Below are 21,317 nucleotides of genomic sequence, written 5' to 3'. Positions count from 1 at the left end.
TAATAGATCTATAGCTTTAACAAAACTCCTATCAAATCCATTAATGCATTTTGTAGATATAGACAAGCATATTCTAAAACTTATAGGGAAAGGCAAAGAGGCTAGGATGGCTAAAACCTTTTTTGGAAAAGAATAAAATAGGAATGATCACTGTATCCAATGTTAAGATACTGTATAACTACATTAATCCAATCATGGAGGGACAGATTCCTTAATCAATGGAGCAGAAAGTGTACCCAGAAATAGACCTACATATATATAGCAAACTAATTTTTGAAAGTGGTACAAAAGCAATTTACTGGAGGAAGGATAGTTTCTGCAACAAATGGTGCTGGAGTAATTAGATATCCAGAGGCAAAAACAATCCTTGACCTAAACCTCACACTTTACACAAAAATTAACTGAAAATGAATCATAGAATTAAATGTGGCTATAGATAAGCCTATCCTAAAATTTATAAGGAAAGGCAAAATAAAAATATGAACTTTTACTAGAAAACATAGGAAACATTGGGGAGAGATAGCATGGGGAGAAATGCCAGATATAGGTGAAGGGGAGGAAGGCAGCAAATCACACTGCCACATGTGTACCTATGCAACAATCTTGCATGTTCTTCACATGTACCCCAAAACCTAAAATGCAAAAAAAAAAGAAAAAGAAAACACAGGAAACAAATCTATGGGGCCCTAGGGTTAGGTAAAGATTTCTTAGATGTGACAACAAATGCATAGTCCACAAAAGGAAAAAACTGATAAAATGGACTTCATTAAAATGTTAAAACTTTTGCTTTTCAAAAGGCCTTGTGGATAAAAGACAAGATATAGACAAGGAGAAAATATGTGCAACCACATATATGACAAAGAACTTGTATAAAAATAACTCTTAAAAATTCAAAAGTAAAAAACAATCCAGTTAGAAAATGGCCAACCTATCTGAGCCAACATTTCACCAAAGAGGAGCTATGGATGGCAAATAAACACATGAAATGATGTTCAGCATCACTAGCCATTAGGAAAATGAAAATTAAAACCATGATGAGATATCACTATATACCTAGTAGAAAAATTAAAATATGGTGACAAGGCCAGGTGCGGTGGCTCATGCCTGTAATCCCAGAACTTTGGGAGGCCAAGGCGGGTGGATCATTTGAGGTCAGGAGTTCAAAAGACCAGCCTGGCCAACATGGTAAAACCCCATCTCTACTAAAAATACAAAAACTAGCTGGGTGTGGTGGTGCACCCCTGTAATCCCAGCTATTCAGGAGGTTGAGGCAGGAGAATTGCTTGAGCCCAGGAGGTGGAGGTTGCTGTGAGCTGAGATCATGCCACTGCATTCAGCCTGGGCAACAAAGTAAGACTCCATCTGAAAACCATAAAATAAAAATAAAATAAAATATAGTGACAATACCAAATACTGTGAGGATGTAGAAACATTTGATCTCTCAGACATTGTTGGTGGGAATGTAAAAGGATATAGCCACTCTGGAAAACAGTTTGGTAGTTTCTTATAAAACTAAATACACACTTCCACAAGATCTAGCAATTGCATTTCTGGACATTCATCCTAAAGAAATGAAAATTTATGTCCATACAAAACCCCATACACAAATATTGACAGTAGCTTTATTTGTAATAGCCAGAAACTGAAAACAATCCAATGTCCTTCAATGAGTGAATGGTTAAACAAACTGGTACAATCATACCATGGAATATTATTCAGCAATGAAAAGGAATAAACTATTATTAAACAAGACAACCTGGATGAATCTCCAGAAGATTACACTGAGTGAAAAATGTCAATATCAAAAGGTTACATATTCTATAATTCCATTTACATAACACTGAAATAACACAATTATCATAGAGATGGAGAACTGATTAGCGTTTGCCAGTTAAAGGAGTGGGATAGGGTAGGGTATGTAACAATAATGAGGGTAGCACAAGAGTTTCTTTGTGTTGATGGACTAGTTCTGTGTCTTGATTGTGGTAGTGTTTACATAAATCTATATATAATAAAATTACACAGATGTATACACACACACACACACACACACACACACAAAATGAGTGCATGTAAGAACTGAAAATTGAATAAGGTCTGTTGTTAGATCTCGCCAGTGTCAATTTCCTGGTGCTGATACTGATCTATATACAAGGTTTTCTGTTGGGTGAAACTATGTGAAGGGTATACTGGACCTCTTGTACTGTTTTTGCAACTTCCTGTGAGTATGTAATTATTTCTGCAGTGACGTGATCACAGTTCGCTGCAACCTCAAACTCCTGGGCTCAAGTGATCCTCCCACCTCAGCCTCCTGAATAGCTAAGATTACAGGTGCACTCAGCTAATTTTTTATTTTTTATAGAGATGGGATGCCCCTATGTTGCCCAGGCTGGTCTTGAATTCCTGGGCTCAAGCAATCCTCTTGCCTTGGCCTCCCTAAATGCTGGGATTAAAGGCATCAGTCACCATGCTTGGCCTATATAATTATTTCAAAATAAAAAGTTAAAAAAAAAATTCTGTCATTACTTCTTTGTGCAATGTGTTGAGCTCTTCACTTGGGTTGCTTTAAAGACCCGGAAACAAACTTGGCAGTAACTCGGGATGGTTTTGTCAATGACTAACCAAGTGCTAAATGTTGCCAGGTCAGATCCCATTTCCCAACAAACTTTCTTTTTTTTTTTTTTTTTTTGAGACAGAGTTTTTCACTCTTGTTACCCAGGCTGGAGGGCAATGGCACGATCTCGGCTCACCGCAACCTCCACCTCCTGGGTTCAGGCAATTCTCCTGCCTCAGCTTCCTGAGTAGCTGGGATTACAGGCACACGCCACCGTGCCCAGCTAATTTTTTTTTTGTATTGTTAGTAGAGACGGGGTTTCACCATGTTAACCAGGATGGTCTCTATCTCTCTACTTCGTGATCTACCCACCTCGGCCTCCCAAAGTGCTGGGATTACAGGCATGAGCCACCATGCCTGGCCCTCCCAACAAACTTTTATGGAGAGTACTACCAGCCCAACCTCTGTACCCATAAGCACTCTTTTATATCCTTTTATTAAAAATCTTTGTATCTACTCAAAAGGCTGCTTTTCATTCAGGTTCTTTTTTTTTTTTGAGACGGAGTTTCGCTCTTGTTACCCAGTCTGGGAGTGCAATGGCGCGATCTCCGCTCACCGCAACCTCTGCCTTCTGGATTCAGGCAATTCTCCTGCCTCAGCCTCCTGGGTAGCTGGGATTACAGGCACACGCCACTGTGCCCAGCTAATTTTTTTGTATTTTTACTAGAGACGGGGTTTCACCATATTGACCAGGATGGTCTCCATCTCTTGACCTTGTGATCCACCCGCCTGGGCCTCCCAAAGTGCTAGGATTACAGGTGTGAGCCACCGCGCCCGGCCACTCAGGTTCATATTTTTTATTGAATCACTGGCAGTACAAGGTGAGGGGAGAAGCGAGATGGGTGCTCTGAAAGAACTCTTGCTGTTGCTGGGGTAATTGAAGAACTTAAAAGAAGTACTGCTGATTCAGGCGGGGCAGCATACAGATGGCAACCTCACAAAGCCCTTTCTTTCAGCACACTAAGAATGGGTTCCTATCCTCCCGTGTCGGCCTCTAGTTCCTGAATGTTCCTGAACTAAGTCACAGAAGCTTATATATCTTCCAGTTCTGATATACACCTTTCTGAGATCTGTAGCTCCCAAGTAGACCCTAGGTAAACTATTGGCTAATTTCCTACCATGTCTCACTATTTTTGGTTGTGTTTAAAACATAAACATGTCCAGGAATTCTTAGCATGATGTTTCCTCAAGCTCTTAAGTCCCTAGTATCTTAAATAGAGGATTAAGAATTTAATTCCTGAGGCAGGTGGATTGCCTGAGTTCAGGAGTTCGAGACCAGCCTGGGGAACACAGTGAAACCATGTCTCTACTAAAAATACAAAACATTAGCTGGGCATGGCAGCATGCACCTATAATCCCAGCTACTTGCTAGGCTGAGACAGGAGAATAGCTTGAACCTGACAGACGGAGGTTGCAGTGAGCCGAGATCGAGCCATTGCACTGCAGGCTAGGCAACAGAGTGAGACTCCATCTCAAAAAATAATAATAATTTAATTCCCTTTTTTCTTGAGACGGAGTTGCACTCTGTTGCCTAGGCTGGAGTGCAGTGGCGCAATCTCTCGGCTCACTGTAGCCTCCGCCTTTTGGGTTCAAGCGATTCTCTGGCCTCAGCCTCCAAAGTAGCTGGGATTACAGGTGCCTGCCACCACATCTGGCAAAATTTTGTACTTTTAGTAGAGATGGAGTTTCACTATGTTGGCCAGGCTGGTCTGAAACGCTTGACCTTAGGTGATTTGCCCGCCTTGGCCTCCCAAAGAGCTGGGAATTACAGGCATGAGCCAGCCAAGGATTAAGAATTTAATTCACTCTTAATCCAGACCACAACTCTTCTTAATATTATGGGGCCCTGTTCATAGGGGGCAATGAAATATTCATGTTTGGGTGCATATTTAGAATCCAAACCCTCAGTTTACCAGCCAGTTGCAGTTACCAAGTAGCTAGTTTTGTCCTTTTTCTCAGCTGCTAGATGTCTGATAAGGAATGATTAAATTTTAAGCTGCTAAACTTCTTGGTTAAAACTGTTTCCACTTGCTAGAATCTGGGGAGAATGAAAATGTTACTGTCTCTATCACCTGAAACAACCATAGACCCTTCTGTTTATTCCTAAGTCAGAACTTTTTAAAGACCTATCCTGTATGATAACAGAAAATTAATAACAAAAAACTGTCTTCATGCAATTAATCTCAAGAATTATAAGGGTTTTTGTATGCAATTGTTTTGAAAAGCATGCATAAAAGGTTTTTTCAAAAAATGTGACATTGAAGTGTGAGGTCATTCCTCAATAATCAAGTAATTCAAGAATTACTTTCATTTTGTAAAAGGTATGGATTATTTATTTAAAGATTGAAAGTCATACTCCAATGAGTTGGGTGTAATTTTATCTCCTTTGCTACAGTTACCTTGAGTGTTTAAGTGACCAGCCAGGCCCTAAATGCAGCTGGTTGACCAACTAATAGCCTCATTACCATCAAAGGGAAACTTCATTCTGGGTTCATTCTGGGTCTATGGAGCCTGGATTTCGAGCAGTAGGCTCAGCTGAGGCTCCTGGGGCTACAGCAGAATAGCTCAGGAAGACACGCTTTTAGCATTTTAATCATACTTTCTTCAATCTTTGAAGCTGGGATGGGGGAGGGGGATGAATCAACTTCCTGCTGGCTTTAAAGTTAGAGGACAGAAGCTTCAAGCAAATGAACTTGCAACTGGCTCCGCCTCTCTCAGTGGCCTTTCTGTGCCCCCCATTTCCGGTCAGGTAATGAGCCTAGAGCCTCCAGATGAATCTGGGAACTTGCACAGGCACCTCACATCTACTCCTTGAATTTCGCTTGCCAATTTGGATCTGCTCTTCTTCCCTTCAAGTTTTTCTTGGTCTTGCCTCCAGAACGTACGTGCCTGTGACCAGACTCCTGAGGTATCCTGTCCCGGCCCACACACTTGCGCCAGGTGAGGCACCCTGGGTTGGCCACCAAAAGCTACTTCACAGATGCTAAAAGTTAGTGCTGGCGCTTAGCACTTGAGAGAACTGAGATTTCCGGGTATTCAGCAGGTCCTGTTATTCACCGGCTTGATGACTTTCCAGCCTATTGTAACAGCTTCCTCCTGGACCACCTCCAGAACAAATGGGCTGAGGAAGGGCTCGTCCTTTGCAAGGGCTGTGTCCTTATGAGGTCTTCTCCCAGCATCGTCAACTGAAAGCACACTTCGTGGATCACGGTAATATCTAAGTTTACCTGTTAACCCTGGTTAAGCTTTCTTAACCTTCCTGTTTTCACTTCAAATTAGTGAACTACAGTGCCAAAGAAAACGGAAATGAGTGACAATGTTTACAATAATAGCAACATTAAGTTGTGTCTTAAGGGAGCTGCTTAGGGGTAATGTTAAAATAATATTTGAAATAGCAGAAACCTCAAAGTAAGTTCCCTCATTGTGACTCCAAAGCAAAATGTAATAGGAGACATTTAGTTAAATAATAAAACGGCACCGCCAGATAGCCTGGAAATGCACTTTATTTATTTATTTATTTATTTATTTATTTTATTTATTTTTATTTTATTTGAGACGGAGTTTCGCTCTTGTTACCCAGGCTGGAGTGCAATGGCGCGATCTCGGCTCACCGCAACCTTCACCTCCTGGGTTCAGGCAATTCTCCTGCCTCAGCCTCCTGAGTAGCTGGGATTACAGGGGCGCACCACCATGCCCAACTAATTTTTGTATTTTTAGTAGACACGGGGTTTCGCCATGTTGACCAGGATGGTCTCGATCTCTTGACCTCATGATCCACCCTTCTCGGCCTCCCAAAGTGCTGGGATTACAGGCGTGAGCCACAGCGCCCGGCCCGGAAATGTACTTTAAACAGCATTAAATGTTATTAATAATTTCCAGACGTTTAATCTGAAAAATTAAGTGGCAGTAGCAGGGGGTGCTAATTATTTATGCTTGCACTAGTCAATAACATTTTCAGTCGCATTCAAGTTGAAACAACTCTTCACTCGGGTTTAAAAAGAGACAGAAGCTGAGTCAAAACAAAACAAAAACAAAAAGACAAAACTCTGAATTGGGAAGTGAGGGGAGAAATTAGCACTTGCCTGAACTTGAGTAGCCCCAGTGGAGAGCTGAAAAGACACACTCCCGCTGTCCCCTCCCACCGTGGGAGGAGTTCAGTGTAAAATCTCAATCCATGTGAGTCATTCAAGCCCAGAGTCAGCCAATACAAAAATTAAACGGGCATTATTTTTCCTCTTATTCCAGTAAGATAAAAGCATCCTCCAGTTTTATGATACCCACCCCAGCTAAACATTTCCCAAACTTTTGAGCTCATTTGAGAACAAATGGATGCACACCAAACCAGTATTAATAAAACTTGGAAACAGCTGAGTTTGCCTAGTTGACTTTTGTTTTTTCCTTTCATTGAGCTGCTCCAAGATATAAATTCAGTTGGCATACCTAATTGCTTTTGTGAGTAAAGTTGCTCCCAACTCCAGTAAAGGAACTGACTCAGTATTTTATAATATATATTTGGACAGGCCACCTGCAGATGTTTGCAATCCACTAAGTGAGGGTGGAAGGGATTTGGGAGAGCATAGAGCTGGGAGGTGATTTGGAGCTTAGATCTGCAATTCAGGCTGCCATTTGGTCCCCATGGGGGTTGTTATCAGTCAAATGAGCAGCTTAAGTTTCCTTATCCGCCCCCCCCCAACACACACACACTAGGACTGCCAGGAAGGCTCATTCTCTGCCCTAGATCAGTTTTAAGATTCCCAGGTTAGAATGGGTAGTCAGTGTATAGAATCTATGAACCAGCCAAACTCTAGCCAATCACTGCAGGTATCTCTCCCTGCAGAGTGAGGCGGTGTGTTTGTTCCACCCTTTCCTAGCCTTTATTGTCCATGGTCTGGTGGCAGTAAAGTAGCTCCATGGCCTGTGTTGGCACAGGACATTGGATCATGGAGGCTAGTCTATAGGATTGCTGGAGATTGCCATACCTAGGATCAAGACATGGATTTTTCCTGAGCTTAGACAATTTCTCTTCCCCTTTGACTGTTGAAAAATAAAAATGGCTGGGTGTGGTGACTCACTCCCAGCACTTTGGGAGACCGAGGCAGGCAGATCACTTGCCAGGAGGTCGAGACCAGCCTGGCCAACATGGGGAAACTGTGTCTCTACTGAAAATACAAAAAAATTAGCCAAGTATCGTGGCACGTGCCTGTAGTCCCAGATACTCTGGAGGCCAAAGCACGAGAATTGCTTTAACTCAGGAGGCAGAGGTTGCATTAAGCCAATACCAAGCCACTGCACTCCAGCCTGGGCGACAGAGCGAGACTCCATCTCAAAATAATACATACATACATACATAAACATGAGGTAATATTATTTTAAAAAGCATTTGATAATGTTAGGAATTTTGCTATTCTTTGGGGGGAATGTGTACATTTTTGGCCAATCATCTCCTTTAGGCAAAATTGCCCTCTGTAATTCCTAGCAGCTAGCTGGGCGGAGGGTGGGCCGGGCATGATGGGTCACCCCTGCAATCCCAGCACTTTGGGAAGCCAAGGCGGGCAGATCACCTGAGGTCAGTAGTCCAAGACCACCCTGACCAACATGGTGAAAGCACATCTCTACTAAAAATATAAACATTAGCCGGGCATGGTGGTGCACACCTGTAATCCCAGCTACTCAGAAGGCTGAGAGGCACAAGACTTGCTTAAATCCGGGAGGCGGAGGTTGCAGTGAGCCCAGATCGGGCCACTGCACTCCAGCCTGGGTGACAGAGTAAGACTCTGTCTCAAAAAAGAAAAAGAAAGTGGGAGGGTGCAGAAAGACAACAAAGAAGAATTTTTTTGTTGTTGTTTGCAGAGCCTGAAAAATGTGTTGCTTTCCTTCATTACATCTGTGTTAGTGATATTCTTTATTACAGGAAAAGACAGATCTACTTCTCTTACTTCTAAAATCTGTATATTTAACATATGCCAGTTCTTGGCTGGTCACCAGTTGGTCCTATTTTTAACTACTTTGTTGATTTTAGCATTTTTGGCTTACTGTTCCTATATTTTCTCTGAGGTAGTAAAGAGTACTTTCTGAGAAAGTTTGGTCTCAGTCATGGGAAAAGTGACCTCAAAGCTCTGGTACAATTTTTCCTAATGTCTACCTTATCTGCCTGGATGGAATAACTTCTTCAATTCACCTCTGAGTTCCCTCCTGGAGCTGCTCATAACTTTCCTCACTTCATCATCCTTTCTTTTTCCCCCGAGACGGAGCTTCACTCTTGTTGCAATGGCATGATCTCGGCTCACCGCAACCTCTGCCTCACGAGTTCAAGCGATTCTCCTGACTCAGCTTCCCGAGTAGCTGGAATTACAGGCATGCGCCACCATGCCTGGATAATTTTGTATTTTTAGTAGAGACAGGGTTTTTCCATGTTGGTCAGGCTGGTCTCAAACTCCTGACCTCAGGTAATCCACCTGCCTCAGCCTCCCAAAGTGCTGCGATTACAGGCATGAACTACCGCACCCAGCCTACTTCATCATCTTTATTGAAGAACACACAGTCTTGATCATGGCTCCACTCCCCATGCCTTACAAAGCTTTCTGTGATGTTCTATTTCAGGGCAGAATTACACACTTCAGACCTTCATTTAGGTTGGCTTCCCTGTCTCCAACCTGCTGGATACTATGACCCAATGGTATTAATCTGCAAACAAACACCCGCTCTAGGCCTTTGGATTTCAGGCTAGACTTGAGGCTTCTTACTGTCCTGCTGGCTCAGAGAGTACCCTGAATATTCAGAAAAACTTTTTTTTTTTTTTGAGATGGAGTTTTGCTCTTGTTGCCCAGGCTGGAGTACAATGGAGCGATCTTGGCTCACTGCAACCTCTCCCTCCTGTGTTCAAGCAATTCTGCATCAGCCTCCCAAGTAGCTGGGATTACAGGCATGCGCCACCATGCCTGACTAATTTTGTATTTTTAGTAGAGGTGGGGGTTTCTCCATGTTGGTCAGGCTGGTATCAAACTCCCCACCTCAGGTGATCTGCCCGCCTCAGCCTCCCAGAGTGCTGGGATTATAGGCATGAGCCACCGTGCCTGGCCAGGGCACCGTTTAACACTCCAGAAAGGGCTTCAATTCCGTAAGCAAAACATGTCTACCTCAGTGGCTATTTTCAAAATGTGACTCTATAGCAAAGTTCTGCCTGCTCCCGTCCATTTCAAGGGAGGGGAATCTGCTGGCACAGAATATAATCATCATTGAAATCAAACGTGGTAGCCCTCTTTCACAGCCTCTTAATCTCCGAATTTAAAAATATTCACCGTCAGAAGAATTGGAAGTTGTTACATTAAGTGAAATAAGCCAGGCACAGAAAGACAAATATTGCATGTTCTCACTCAGATGTGAGCTAAAAAAGTTGATCCCATGGAGGTAGAGAGTAGAACGGTGGTCACCAGAAGCTGGAAAGGATGTGGGGGTTGACATGGAGACAGATTGGTTCAATGCATATGAACATACAGTTAGATGAGTAAGTTCTAAGTTCAGTAGCAGAGTAGGTGACTACAGTTAACAACAATATATGGTATATTTCAAAATAGCCAGGAGAGAGGACTTGAAATCTTCCCAACACATAAGAATGATAAACACTCGAGGTGATGGACACCCCAAATACCCTGACTTGGTCATTATATACTGTGCATGTAACAAAAAACCACATATACTCCATAAACATGTATAAATATGTATCCACAAAAAAAGTTTTCAAAAATATTCAACATTAGCTGATGCTCTAACTTATTCTCAGCATCCAGCAGGGTGGTCTTAATTATGAACAAGGTCAGCTGCAGAAAATGTCAGACCTGGCCACTGGCTTGGTGCCAGAGTACCAAGGGGTTGGGGAGCAAAGCTGAAGGAGCAAAGCAAAGCTCCAATTATAGAGACATCACTGAGCTCCGCAACTTTTCTCCAATTAAAACTGCTTTCTGTTCAATTCCCAAACAGTTCCCACTGGCCTGTGTACTTGAATTTGAGCCAGAGCTGTTTCTTAGTCCCTACTATTCTTATTTTATACTGCACCTCAGCAGAAATGTCTCTTTCAATAGAGCAAGTTCCTTTTATTTCCACAACGAAGCAGGAGGCTGAAGAGCCAGGAGACCTCACAAAGAGAGGGGTTCATTTATTAGTCACCTTGTTCAACTGGAACGTCAAGATACAAAAAAGCGAGGCCAGTTTAGCTTTTTTCATTTCATTCTTTTCTGGCCTGTTCATGCCAAGGGCAGGCTGAGACAAAGCATGCTGAAGAATGTTAAACCAGCTGTTTGTAAATGTTTTTCAAAAGCATCACTCCCAACTATTTATATTACATTTGTATTCATGGGAAGAAAATCTCTGCCAAGACAAAAAAAAAACCTCTTAGAAAACCATCTGAATACTGCCTCAAAAACTGCATATGGGCACTTCTGCCTTTCCCCTGCTGAGACCACAAAGAGGGCTCTCAGGAGCATGTATGATGGGTTAAACCTTATTTCAAATCAGCCTAATTTCCCCAGTGATAGGGTCTCCAAAATTGTTCAAGTGAATAGGTACAATCCACCGCAACAGTACCAGAAAGCCACCTGAAGAAGAACCTTGCTAAAACCTGATGTCCTGTGGAAGTGTAGTTTTCTAAAGGGATAATTTTTATATCAAAATATATCCACTTCTTCAAAATAATCACAAAAATAACACTTTCCAAATACATGTGGAAAGTTGATTTCATCTTTGAGTTCTATTGACTACAACCCAAAGTATGAGGCCATCATTCATCATTAGAGATGAACTGTAGGGTCAGACAGCCAGGATACCAGCAGCAAGAATTTTCCACCCGTCATACTGGCCAAGATAAAAAAATTAAATCGAATCCATTTTGTTGAAAGTCTGCGAAACAGATGCTCCAAGGAACTGCTGGTGGGAATGAATGCTAGCTAGCTGACTTGGAAGAACTTTACCTCTCAAAATGTACAAAGCATATACCTTTTGCTACATAAGGTCACTCTGCTATAGGAATTTTTCTGACAGATATACTCACATGTATGCAAATATAAGCACCCTATTAGAAATGCAATGAAATAGAGCAAAAAACTATAACAACTAAATGGCCTACAGTATGGAACTGGGAACTGTTATAATATGCTATAATACATTCCTATCATGAAATACAATATAGCTATTAAAAAGAAGATGAAACAGGAAGATTTTCAAAGCACTAAGTGAAAAAAGTACAGAACAATAAATATAGTTCAATCCCATTTGTGTATAAAAAGGCTATATTTCTCTGCTGGAATTTGCATAAAACATTTCTAGACATATACCACAAGAAATGTTGTGGCTGCTTCTAGGAAGTGAGACTGGCAGGTATTTTATAAACTTCTGTCCTTCTATCTTCTATACTACTGGGCGTGGAGGCTCATTCCTGTAATCCCAGCACTTTGGGAGGCTGAGGCGGATGGATAACGAGGTCAAGAGATCGAGACCATCCTGACCAAATTGGTGAAACCCGGTCTCAACTAAAAATACAAAAAAGTTAGCTGAGCGTGGTGACGTGCGCCTGTAGTCCCAGCTACTCAGGAGGCTGAGGCAGAAGAATCGCTTGAACCTGGGAGGTGGAGGTTACAGTGAGCTGAGATCGTGCCACTGCACTCCAATCTGGAGACAGAGCGAGACTTTATCTCAAAATGAAAAAAGTCCATTCTTTAGCAGTCTGTGTGTAAGCAACTGCTTCACTTTTCAGTGATATTTATTTATCTTTTGAGATAAGGATCTCACTCTGTCATCCAAGCTAGAGTGCAGTGGTGTGATCATGGCTCATTGCAGCCTCGACTTCTTGGGCTTAAGCAATCCTCCCACCTTACCCTCACAAGTAGCTAGAACTACAGATGTGAGCCAGTACTCCCAGCCAGTTTTTAAAAAATTGTAGAGATTGGGGGGGTGGGGGGCGGTTGCCATGTTGCCCAAGCTGGTCTTGAACTCCTGGCCTCAAGCAATCTTCCTGCCTCAGCCTCCCAAAGTGCTGGGATTACAGGTATGAGCTACTGTATCCAGCCTCAGTGACAAAAGCCTACATAAAATGTCTGGGGCCCAGTTTCCTGATTAAAATGGAATGACTTTCAAAATGATTTGGTGGTGGCTGATTCTTCTGTTTAGATGATTTCCTTAGAAAGAAAGCTTCCAGGCCGGATGCGGTGGCTCACACCTATAATCCCAGCATTTTGGAAGGCCGAGGCAGGTGGATCACGAGGTCAAGAGATCGAGACCATCCTGGTCAACAACGTGAAACCCCGTCTCTACTAAAAATACAAAAATTAGCTGGGCATGGTGGCGCGCGCCTGTAGTCCCAGCTACTCAGGAGGCTGAGGCAGGAGAATTGCTTGAACCCAGGAGGCGGAGGTTGCAGTGAGCCGAGATCACGCCATTGCACTCCAGCCTGGGTAACAAAAGCGAAACCGCCTCAAAAAAAAAAAAAAAAGAAAGCTTCCTGATTGTTACGGTTTAAATTACAGGGTGTTTGCCTTCTTCCCTAATTTCTTTCAAAGGATGCATATATATCATGCCAAGAGCAAAGATCAAGGTACCTTAAATGCCTACTGGGATGAAATCTTGGGGCCTACCAAGGGCAGACATTGAAGGAACAACACATACTGAAAAGGACAGGCTAGCACATCAGTCTGTTCAGAACACTGGTGGATAGTGTACAATGATGGATTATTAGATAATGAGCAGACAACAAAGCATTTAAAGGCATGTGAGAGGGTGATAAATAGACCCGTGTATAATAGGACATTTTTCCCCTTTCCATAATAACACACTGCATCTGCTTGGCATTTCACAGCTCCAAGTTCTTTCACATAAATTACTGCAGCAGGCAGTTCAGTGCTCATCAACAGCCCTTTATTCCCCATCCCGATCTTGTTCCAGTGGCAGCCTTCTGGTCCCATCTGGCCAATCACAATGCTCCCGTTCCCTTTCACCAATGATTGGGCTAGGGCAGGCTGTGTAACCCAGTTTTAGTCAATGAGACTTAAAGGGAAGTTGGCTGGTAGAGGAGGTTCTGGGAAAGGTTTTATAATCAGATTAAGGCTGGGTGCAGTAATTCACATCTATAATCCCAGCACTCTGGGAGGCCAAGTGGGCAGACAGCTTGAGCTCAGGCATTTGAGACTAGCCTGGGCAACACAGTGAGACCCCCACGCCGCCATTCCCCACCCCATCCCCAATATCTGCAAAAAAAAAAAAATTTAATGAGATGAAGTGGTGGTGTGCACCTGTAGTCCCAGCTACTTGGGAGACTGAGGTGGAAGGATCACCTAATCCTGGGACGTTGAGGCTGCAGTGAGCCATACCACTGCACTCCAGCCCGGGTGCAGAGTGGGTGCGGTGGTGCACACCTGTGAGCCCAACTGCTCCGGAGGCTGAGGTGGGAGGATCATTTGAGCCCGGGAGGAGGAGGTTGCAGTGAACCAATATCATACCACTACTCCAGCCTGGGTGACAGAGTGACAGCTTCCTCTCAAAAAAGAAAAAGAAAAAAGAGCATGGCAGGAGGGAAAACCCCTCCACCCCTTACTGGCTAGATAGCTTCCTTCCTTTCTGTATTTTAATAACCCTGTGTCATTGTTTGAAGATGTGATGCTTGGAGCTGTGGCTGCCATCTTGTGACAGTGGGAAGAGAAGCTGGTGAATGAAAGCCAAGAAGATGTAAAAGACAGAAAGGGCCTGGGTCCTTGGTGACTTGGTTCAGGGTGCTATGCCCCCACGCAGACCAGAAAAAAAGCTCACTGACTCCCTCACTGCCAGATCCTGGCCATCAGGTGTGCACTATCCAGAAGTTACTCTGGTTAATTCACGTGTGGCCACTCTCCTCAGTTGAGCCGAGGACATGCTCAGATGCCCTGTGGGGAGGATGGCTATAAAGTCGTCAGCTTTCCTATGTAGGCACTGTCGGCAGCTCAGGGATATTTTATTTGTTCAGTGATTGGGACATATTAGTAATAAAGCTGAGTATGTTTTCACTCCATTCTAACCTGGCTGGAGTACCAGGGTGCTGCCAGGGAATGCCAAGGGGGGCCAGGTGAGGTATAAAAGAGAAGATTATGGCTGGGCACAGTGGCTCATGCTTGTAATCCCAGCACTTTAGGAGGCCGAGGTGGGCAGATCTGAAGGTTAGGAGTTCAAGAACAGCCTGTCCAATATGGTGAAATCCCACTTCTACTAAAAAAAGTACAAAAATTAGCTGGTCATGGTGGCACACACCTGTAGTCCCAGCTACTCAGGAGGCTGAGGCAAGATAATCGCTTGAACCTGGGAGGCAGAGGTTGCAGTGAGATCATGCCACTGCACTCCAGCCTGGGTGACAGAGTGAGACTCCATCTCAAAAAAAAAAAAAAAAGATAGAGAGAGAGAGCAGATTACCAGCTCTGGAGTCTAACACCAAACACTGTTCTATCCTCGCCAGCCAGGTATTGGGCAAATTACTTCTCTGAGTCTCAGATTACTCATCTGGAAAACTGGTATAAATAATGATATATGTACAATGCCTAACTCAGTGCATGACACATAGCCCTTCGCTAAGGATCCAACCCCATCTCTTCTCCTCCCTTTTCTAGAGTAGAGTGTGACAAACTTTTGGAAAACCCATTAGTGGATCAGCAGTAACATTATCTTCCTAGGAACCAATAATACTAGCATTATAATCAATCCACTGGTTGGTGGTAAGTGCCCAATGTGGGAGGGAGGATCAGTCACTGAAGTCTAGAAGAGCCTAAAGCTTGCTCCCAGATGTACCTGCAGCCCTACAAGGAAAGCCCCATCGGCCTTCCAAACAGCAGCACCAGCGTCTTCCCTCACAGTCACTGTCACCTACGCAGACTCTAACTTCCTAGAACCCCATCAAAAAGTGGGCAAATGATATGAACAGACACTTCTCAAAAGAAGACATTTATGCAGCCGTCAAACATAGGAAAAAAGCTCATAATCACTGGTCATTAGAGAAATGCAAATCAAAAATGGGATACACTCTCATACCAGTTAGAATGGCAATCATTAAAAAATCAGGAACTGGGCCAGGCGTGGTGGCTCAAGCCTGTAATCCCAGCACTTTGGGAGGCCAAGGCGGGTGGATCATGAAGTCAACAGATCGAGACCATCCTGGTCAACATGGTGAAACCCCGTCTCTACTAAAAATACAAAAAATTAGCTGGGCACGGTGGTACGTGCCTGTAATCCCAGCTACTCAGGAGGCTGAGGCAGGAGAATTGACTGAACCCAGGAGACGGAGGTTGCGGTGAGCCGAGATCGTGTCATTGCACTCCAGCAAGAGTGAAACTCCATCTCAAAAAAAAAAAAAAAATCAGGAACCAACAGATGTTGGAGAGGATGTGGAGAAATAGGAACACTTTTACACTGTTGGTGGGAGTGTAAGTTAATTCAACCATTGTGGAAGACAGTGTGGCGATTCCTGGAGGATCTAGAACTAGAAATACCATTTGACCCAGCAATCCCATTACTGTGTATACAGCCAAAGGATTATAAATCATTCTACCACATAAAGACACATGCACATGTATGTTTACTGCAGCACTGTTCACAATAGCAAAGACCTGGAACCAACCCAAATGCCCATCAATGGAAGACTGGATAAAGAAAACATGGCACATATACACCATGGAATACTATGCAGCCATAAAAAAGGATGAGTTCATGTCCTTTGCAGGAACATGGATGAAGCTGGAAACCATCATTCTCAGCAAGCTAACACCAGAACAGAAAACCAAACACTGCATGTTCTCACTCATAAGTGGGTGTTGAACAATGAGAACACATGGACACATCACACACCAGGGCCTGTCAGGGGGTGTGGGGCTAGGGTAGGAATAGCATTAGGAGAAATACCTAATGTAGATGATGTGTGGATGGGGTGCAGCAAACCACCATGGCACGTGTATACCTATGTAACAAACCTGCATGTTCTGTACATACATCTCAGAACTTAAAGTATAATTTAAAAATTTAAAAATAATTTAAAAAATAAAAAAATGTTTTAAAAGACTGTCTTCTACCCTCCTATTTTCTTTATTGCCTCACCCCAGCCAGTACTTAATAGACGTTAGTAAAAATTTAAAAAAAAAACAAAAAAGCAAAAGTTTCTGGGGGAGTCTCATGTCTTAAATCCATAAAATGCACAGCATTGGCCCAGGGGAGGAGTTCCCTTAGGCCTGTGAAGAAGGGTTATGGACAATTATGGTTACATCTGTAAATACAGGATCAGCAGATGAAAGGATGTTTTTGTTAAGATGTGACAAGTCACCCTGTGCCTTACCTTCCATCACTCTGGAAATCAGGAAAGAACACAGACTTCCTAGCAATTACAGAAACTGACCAAGAAAACCATTTGATTACTGGGAGAAAAATTAGCCAGCTTCTGAAATCACTCTGAACCACTAGCTCTGTAACAACGACAAAATCCCTCTTCATTAATATCTTCAATGTTTGTCCTCAGAGCTTCATCTCAGGGGAATGCTGAATTACACTATAAAATAATTAATGGAAACAACTCACTTCCGCCCACCCAGCACTGCTTTTCCTCCTCCTCCTCTGGACTGACTGCACAGTGCAGAAGGCGGCACCCTTCCAACTCACACAAAGTTTGGGGAAACACACCCCAGGTCACTAGTTAAGACTCCTATGGTCAGCATCGTGCAGAACAAACCCTTCTCCCAGGCCATACCCTGACCCACACAGAACACATTTTGAGACTATTTAAGCCCCACTTTAGCATCTTCAGATATATACTTTACTGAGAAAAAGCGAAAAAGAGGGGGCAGTGTCTTGTCACAAAGCTCCTCCTGCAGTCACAAACTGCTAGTGCCAATTGAAGCCTCCGGGCCTAGTCCTGAGGTCTTGTCAACACTAGAGGAAGCTGACCAGGCAGCTTTTGTGACCTGATGTGAATGGGATATGGTCAAATATCCTGCAAACGCCAGCTACAGGGAGAAGGGGGAAGGGAGAGGAGGAGAGGAAGCGGGAGGCGGAGGAAGAGAGGGGGAGGGGAAATGTAAGACAGAAGGAGTGGGAGGGAGAGCGGAGACAGAGAGACAGGCGCACATGAGCCAGGGGAAAGCAAAGTCTATTCACTACACAAGCGCCTGAGACACACAATATGCAACAAGTGTTGCATGAGCCGCCTGACTGCCTGCATGCTTGGAAACTCAGGAGAAAAGTCCTGGAGGCTGCGCATAAAACAGAGAAGAAACATGAAACAGAAAGATTAAGGATAGGTAATCAAAGCCTTTCCACCAAACTCTCCACTTTTGGCTTTCTCTGTGCCTGCAAACACCATTGCAAAGTCTCCTCCCAGGACAAACTGGCATCAAGATAACTCCATCATCATCAAACTCCAACGGTTCCCGAAATCCTATACTCCACATGTCAATTCCCAGACTGGTGGCTCATGACTACTTCAAACCTTCTCTATTCTTCTCAGCCCTCTGATACCTCCTACTTCATACAGGGGAATGGGGGTGCGGAAACCTGCCTTCCACCTCAGTCACACTGAAATATCCTTTCTCGTCTCAGGATATCCCTCTGAGGAGGCCCGTGGCTAAGCTCGAGATTCCGATGAATCTACCAAATTCTACGAGCAGGACTTTCCCATCCTCTTGGACCTGATCTGACAGGATGGGATTCAGGATGGTACCCTCCCCTCTACACTTCCCCTCCCCAGACCATTCCAGGCTCCTTGAAGACCGTCCTGGTCCTGTCCTTGCCCTGGGCCACCTTACCCGGATCCGTGCCGGGGACAGGGATGAGGGGCTACGTGGCGCCATCGGTGTCCATCTCCAGCAGTGTCTCCCCGTCCCTGGGTGGCTGCGCGTCCCCCTCCTCTCCGCTGCGAGGGTAGGCGAGGAGACGCATGGCTGGAGCGCAGGCTGCCTCCACCTGGCGCACCTGCTCTCGGCTCAGGCGCTCGCGCCAGGCGTGCACTGCCTCTCGAGCGTCGCGCGCCGACAGGTGGAAGGGCCGGTCGGCGCCGTAGGCCGCGCCTCGAGTCATGTTGAGCGCGAAGGCTTCGAGCGCGGCAAGCGCGCGCAGCCCGGCGAAGCGCAGCAGGCGCCGCAGCTGGGCGCGTGGCTGCCGCACCAGGTCCTCGTAGCGCAGCCTCAGATAGCGGCGCCGCAGCCAGGCGGGCGCACCTCGCGCGAAAAGCAGGTCGCGCAGCCAGGCCTCGCAGATGACCTCGAGCGCACCGGTCAGGAAGAAATCGGCGCGCGGCGCAGAGGGCAGCGCGCGAGACTGGCCCCCGGGGCGAGCACCCACACCATGCGCCAACAGCACACGGTGGAAGCGGTCGCCCCTCTGGCGGGTGCGCAGCACCTGGATGCTCTCGCGCAGCAGTCCTTGCCTAGACTTGAGGCGCGAGTTGTGTACCGCTCTCGGGTCGCGGAAAAGCTGCACCACCTTCAGGTTGAGGCCTGGGTCACGCAGCAGGGGCACCAGCACTCCCAGATCGAGCAGGCGCACGTCCTTGATGACCACCACCGGGTACTTTCGGCACTCGGCCTCCAGGGCGCGTATCGCTACGGGTGGGCAGCTGCGCTCACAGGCGGTGTCCTCGACGAGGCCCACCTCGGCTCGGGCACGGGGCGCGTCAGGACACAGCGGAGGCGAGCAGATGACTTTGTTGGTCCGCCAGCGGAAGAGGGCGGCCGTGGTGAGATTGGCCGTGTCCGGGGCTCGTGCAGCTGGGTCCCCTGGCGGCGCATACAGCCGCAGCACGGAGAAGTCGCAGCGGAAGAGCGAACGTAGCATGTCGCGCAGAGCGCCCTGCAGGCTCTCGGCGTCGCCCGGATACAGCGCCTGCCATAGATGCCACATGGGCTCGTACAAGTAGAAAACGTCCGGGTGCTGGTTAAAGAGTTCGCCCAGGAAGGACGAGCCGGTGCGCCAGGTGGCATGCACATAGATGTGCTGCTTCTCGCGAGACACCACCTCCCCGACAGCGCCGCTGAGGTTGCTTGGGGACGGAGGGGACTGGCCCGCGCCCTCTCCGGCGGCCGGCCGCGCCTCCGCTCCCTGCTCGCGTTCGCCAGCCGCCGCCGCCTCCAGGCTCCACACTCCCAGGCTGCGCTGCAGGCCGGGGCAGTGCCTGGCGCCCTTGTCCCCGTCGCGGCCGCCGTCCAGTACGGAGGGGATGAGCAACAGCACCAGCGTGTACAGCACCAACAGCAGCGCGAACTTGCAGTACTCTCGGCGCCGTCGCCGCCGGCCCTTCATCGTTCACCGACCCCCCCAGTGCGGGTCGGGCGCCAGTCCTCTCCCCTTCCTCAGAAATCCGGTCCCGGGTCCGCTCCTGTGGCTTCTCCCGACCTCTCTGCGCCGGGAGGAGCAGAGCCGCGGAGCCGCGCATCCACAAGGGGAAAGTTGGAAGGCGGCGGTGCTACTGACTGCGCCCCAGCCCTCTTGCCTCAGCCGCCGGAGAGCCACCTATTGGTTGGTTTTGCAGCTGCCGCCCCGCCTTTCTGCCCGCCTGGGTTAGCCCAAGGCTGGGCCAGATCTGGGCGGGGCTGCAGCCGGGCAAGGGACGCCGGCTCACTGAGCCAGACCCCACCTTTCCCCAAACTCTCCATAGTGAAGTCTTCATTAGTGACTTCAGGCAAGGCAAGGGCCTGTGTGTACGTAATGTACCCAGTAAAGAGCCATGGACCCCACCCGGAGAAGGCCACTGTCTCTTCTGTTTTATGTCTCCTGCCTAGCCATCGCTATCCTAAGCAGATAACCACTCGCCACTGTCTACATTCAGCGCCCCCATCAGCCCTGGAATGGATGTTACTGAGTTCCGGACTAAAAGATAAAAGATTGCACGTGGCAGAGTGGTCCAGCGGGGTTGGAGATGCTGCTGCATTCCGGCAGCGCATTTCATAAAGTCTGGCCTTTGTGAAATTCTAAGTGTTGTGTTCCTTAGGGTTTCACCAGCTGATGGGCCCTGCACATTTTACCAATACTTTGGGGTCCAGTTTAGTCATTTGTAAAATGTGAATAATTCTTAGTACCCATGTACCTCCAGAATTGTGAGATTCAGGGGTTGTTAGCACAGTATAACCCAGCCTATTCCTGCCCCCAAGAGCAAAAGACATTTGCAGAATCAGAGTGGTAGAATGGTAAACTTTCTCAGGAGCTTGGTGTTTAAAAGGGCCCATAAGGAGGAACGTGTACCCAAGCACAGATGAAAAAGGGACAGGAAGTCCTTAGAGTTACTAAAATTCAAAAGAGAACCAAAAAAGATCATTTTTGCTCTATTTCATCAGGCTAATGAATAAGGAAGTGAGAGCTTCCTTTCACTTGCTTGGGGAAGGTGTTGTAAAGTTAACAAAACATAGAAAGCATATCTCCCCATCTCCACCAGGGGAAGGTGTTCAGCTAGAAGAGTGAGAACATCTGCACCGGGCTTTTTCATTACGGAAGCTCCTCCACCTGTGAGACCACTGACTCAAGCATTTTCTTTCTTTCCGCAATTCTCTCTTCTTCCAGCCAGTTGTTCAAATCTTCCCTATTCACCAACTCACTGACCAACACCCCCACTTTCTTCTCAGTTTTTCATATTCAGCGGAAAGATGCCATACCATTATTTTAATAACACTCCCTCCAATAAGCTAAATTCCCATGCCCTCTGCCTTTTCATTACTCATCTAGTAAA

The 21,317-nt window shown here is 45.9% G+C and overlaps 1 protein-coding gene across 1 annotated transcript in view; it reads right to left on the bottom strand.

The window, feature by feature from the left end:
* The window catches only part of CHST7 (carbohydrate sulfotransferase 7), a 29,897-nt gene extending 9,803 nt beyond the window's left edge, over positions 1 to 20,094 (bottom strand). The window contains exon 1 of the mRNA XM_035289163.2: positions 18,406 to 20,094. Within this exon, the coding sequence (XP_035145054.1) occupies positions 18,437 to 19,897 (1,461 nt within the window). The 5' untranslated portion in view covers positions 19,898 to 20,094 and the 3' untranslated portion in view covers positions 18,406 to 18,436. The remainder of the gene's footprint in view (positions 1 to 18,405) is intronic.
* Positions 20,095 to 21,317: the final 1,223 nt, after the last annotated feature.

Source organism: Callithrix jacchus, chromosome X (assembly GCF_049354715.1).
Source record: "Callithrix jacchus isolate 240 chromosome X, calJac240_pri, whole genome shotgun sequence".
Classification (NCBI taxonomy): Eukaryota; Metazoa; Chordata; class Mammalia; order Primates; family Cebidae; genus Callithrix; species Callithrix jacchus.
This window is presented reverse-complemented; position numbering and strand designations above follow the sequence as displayed.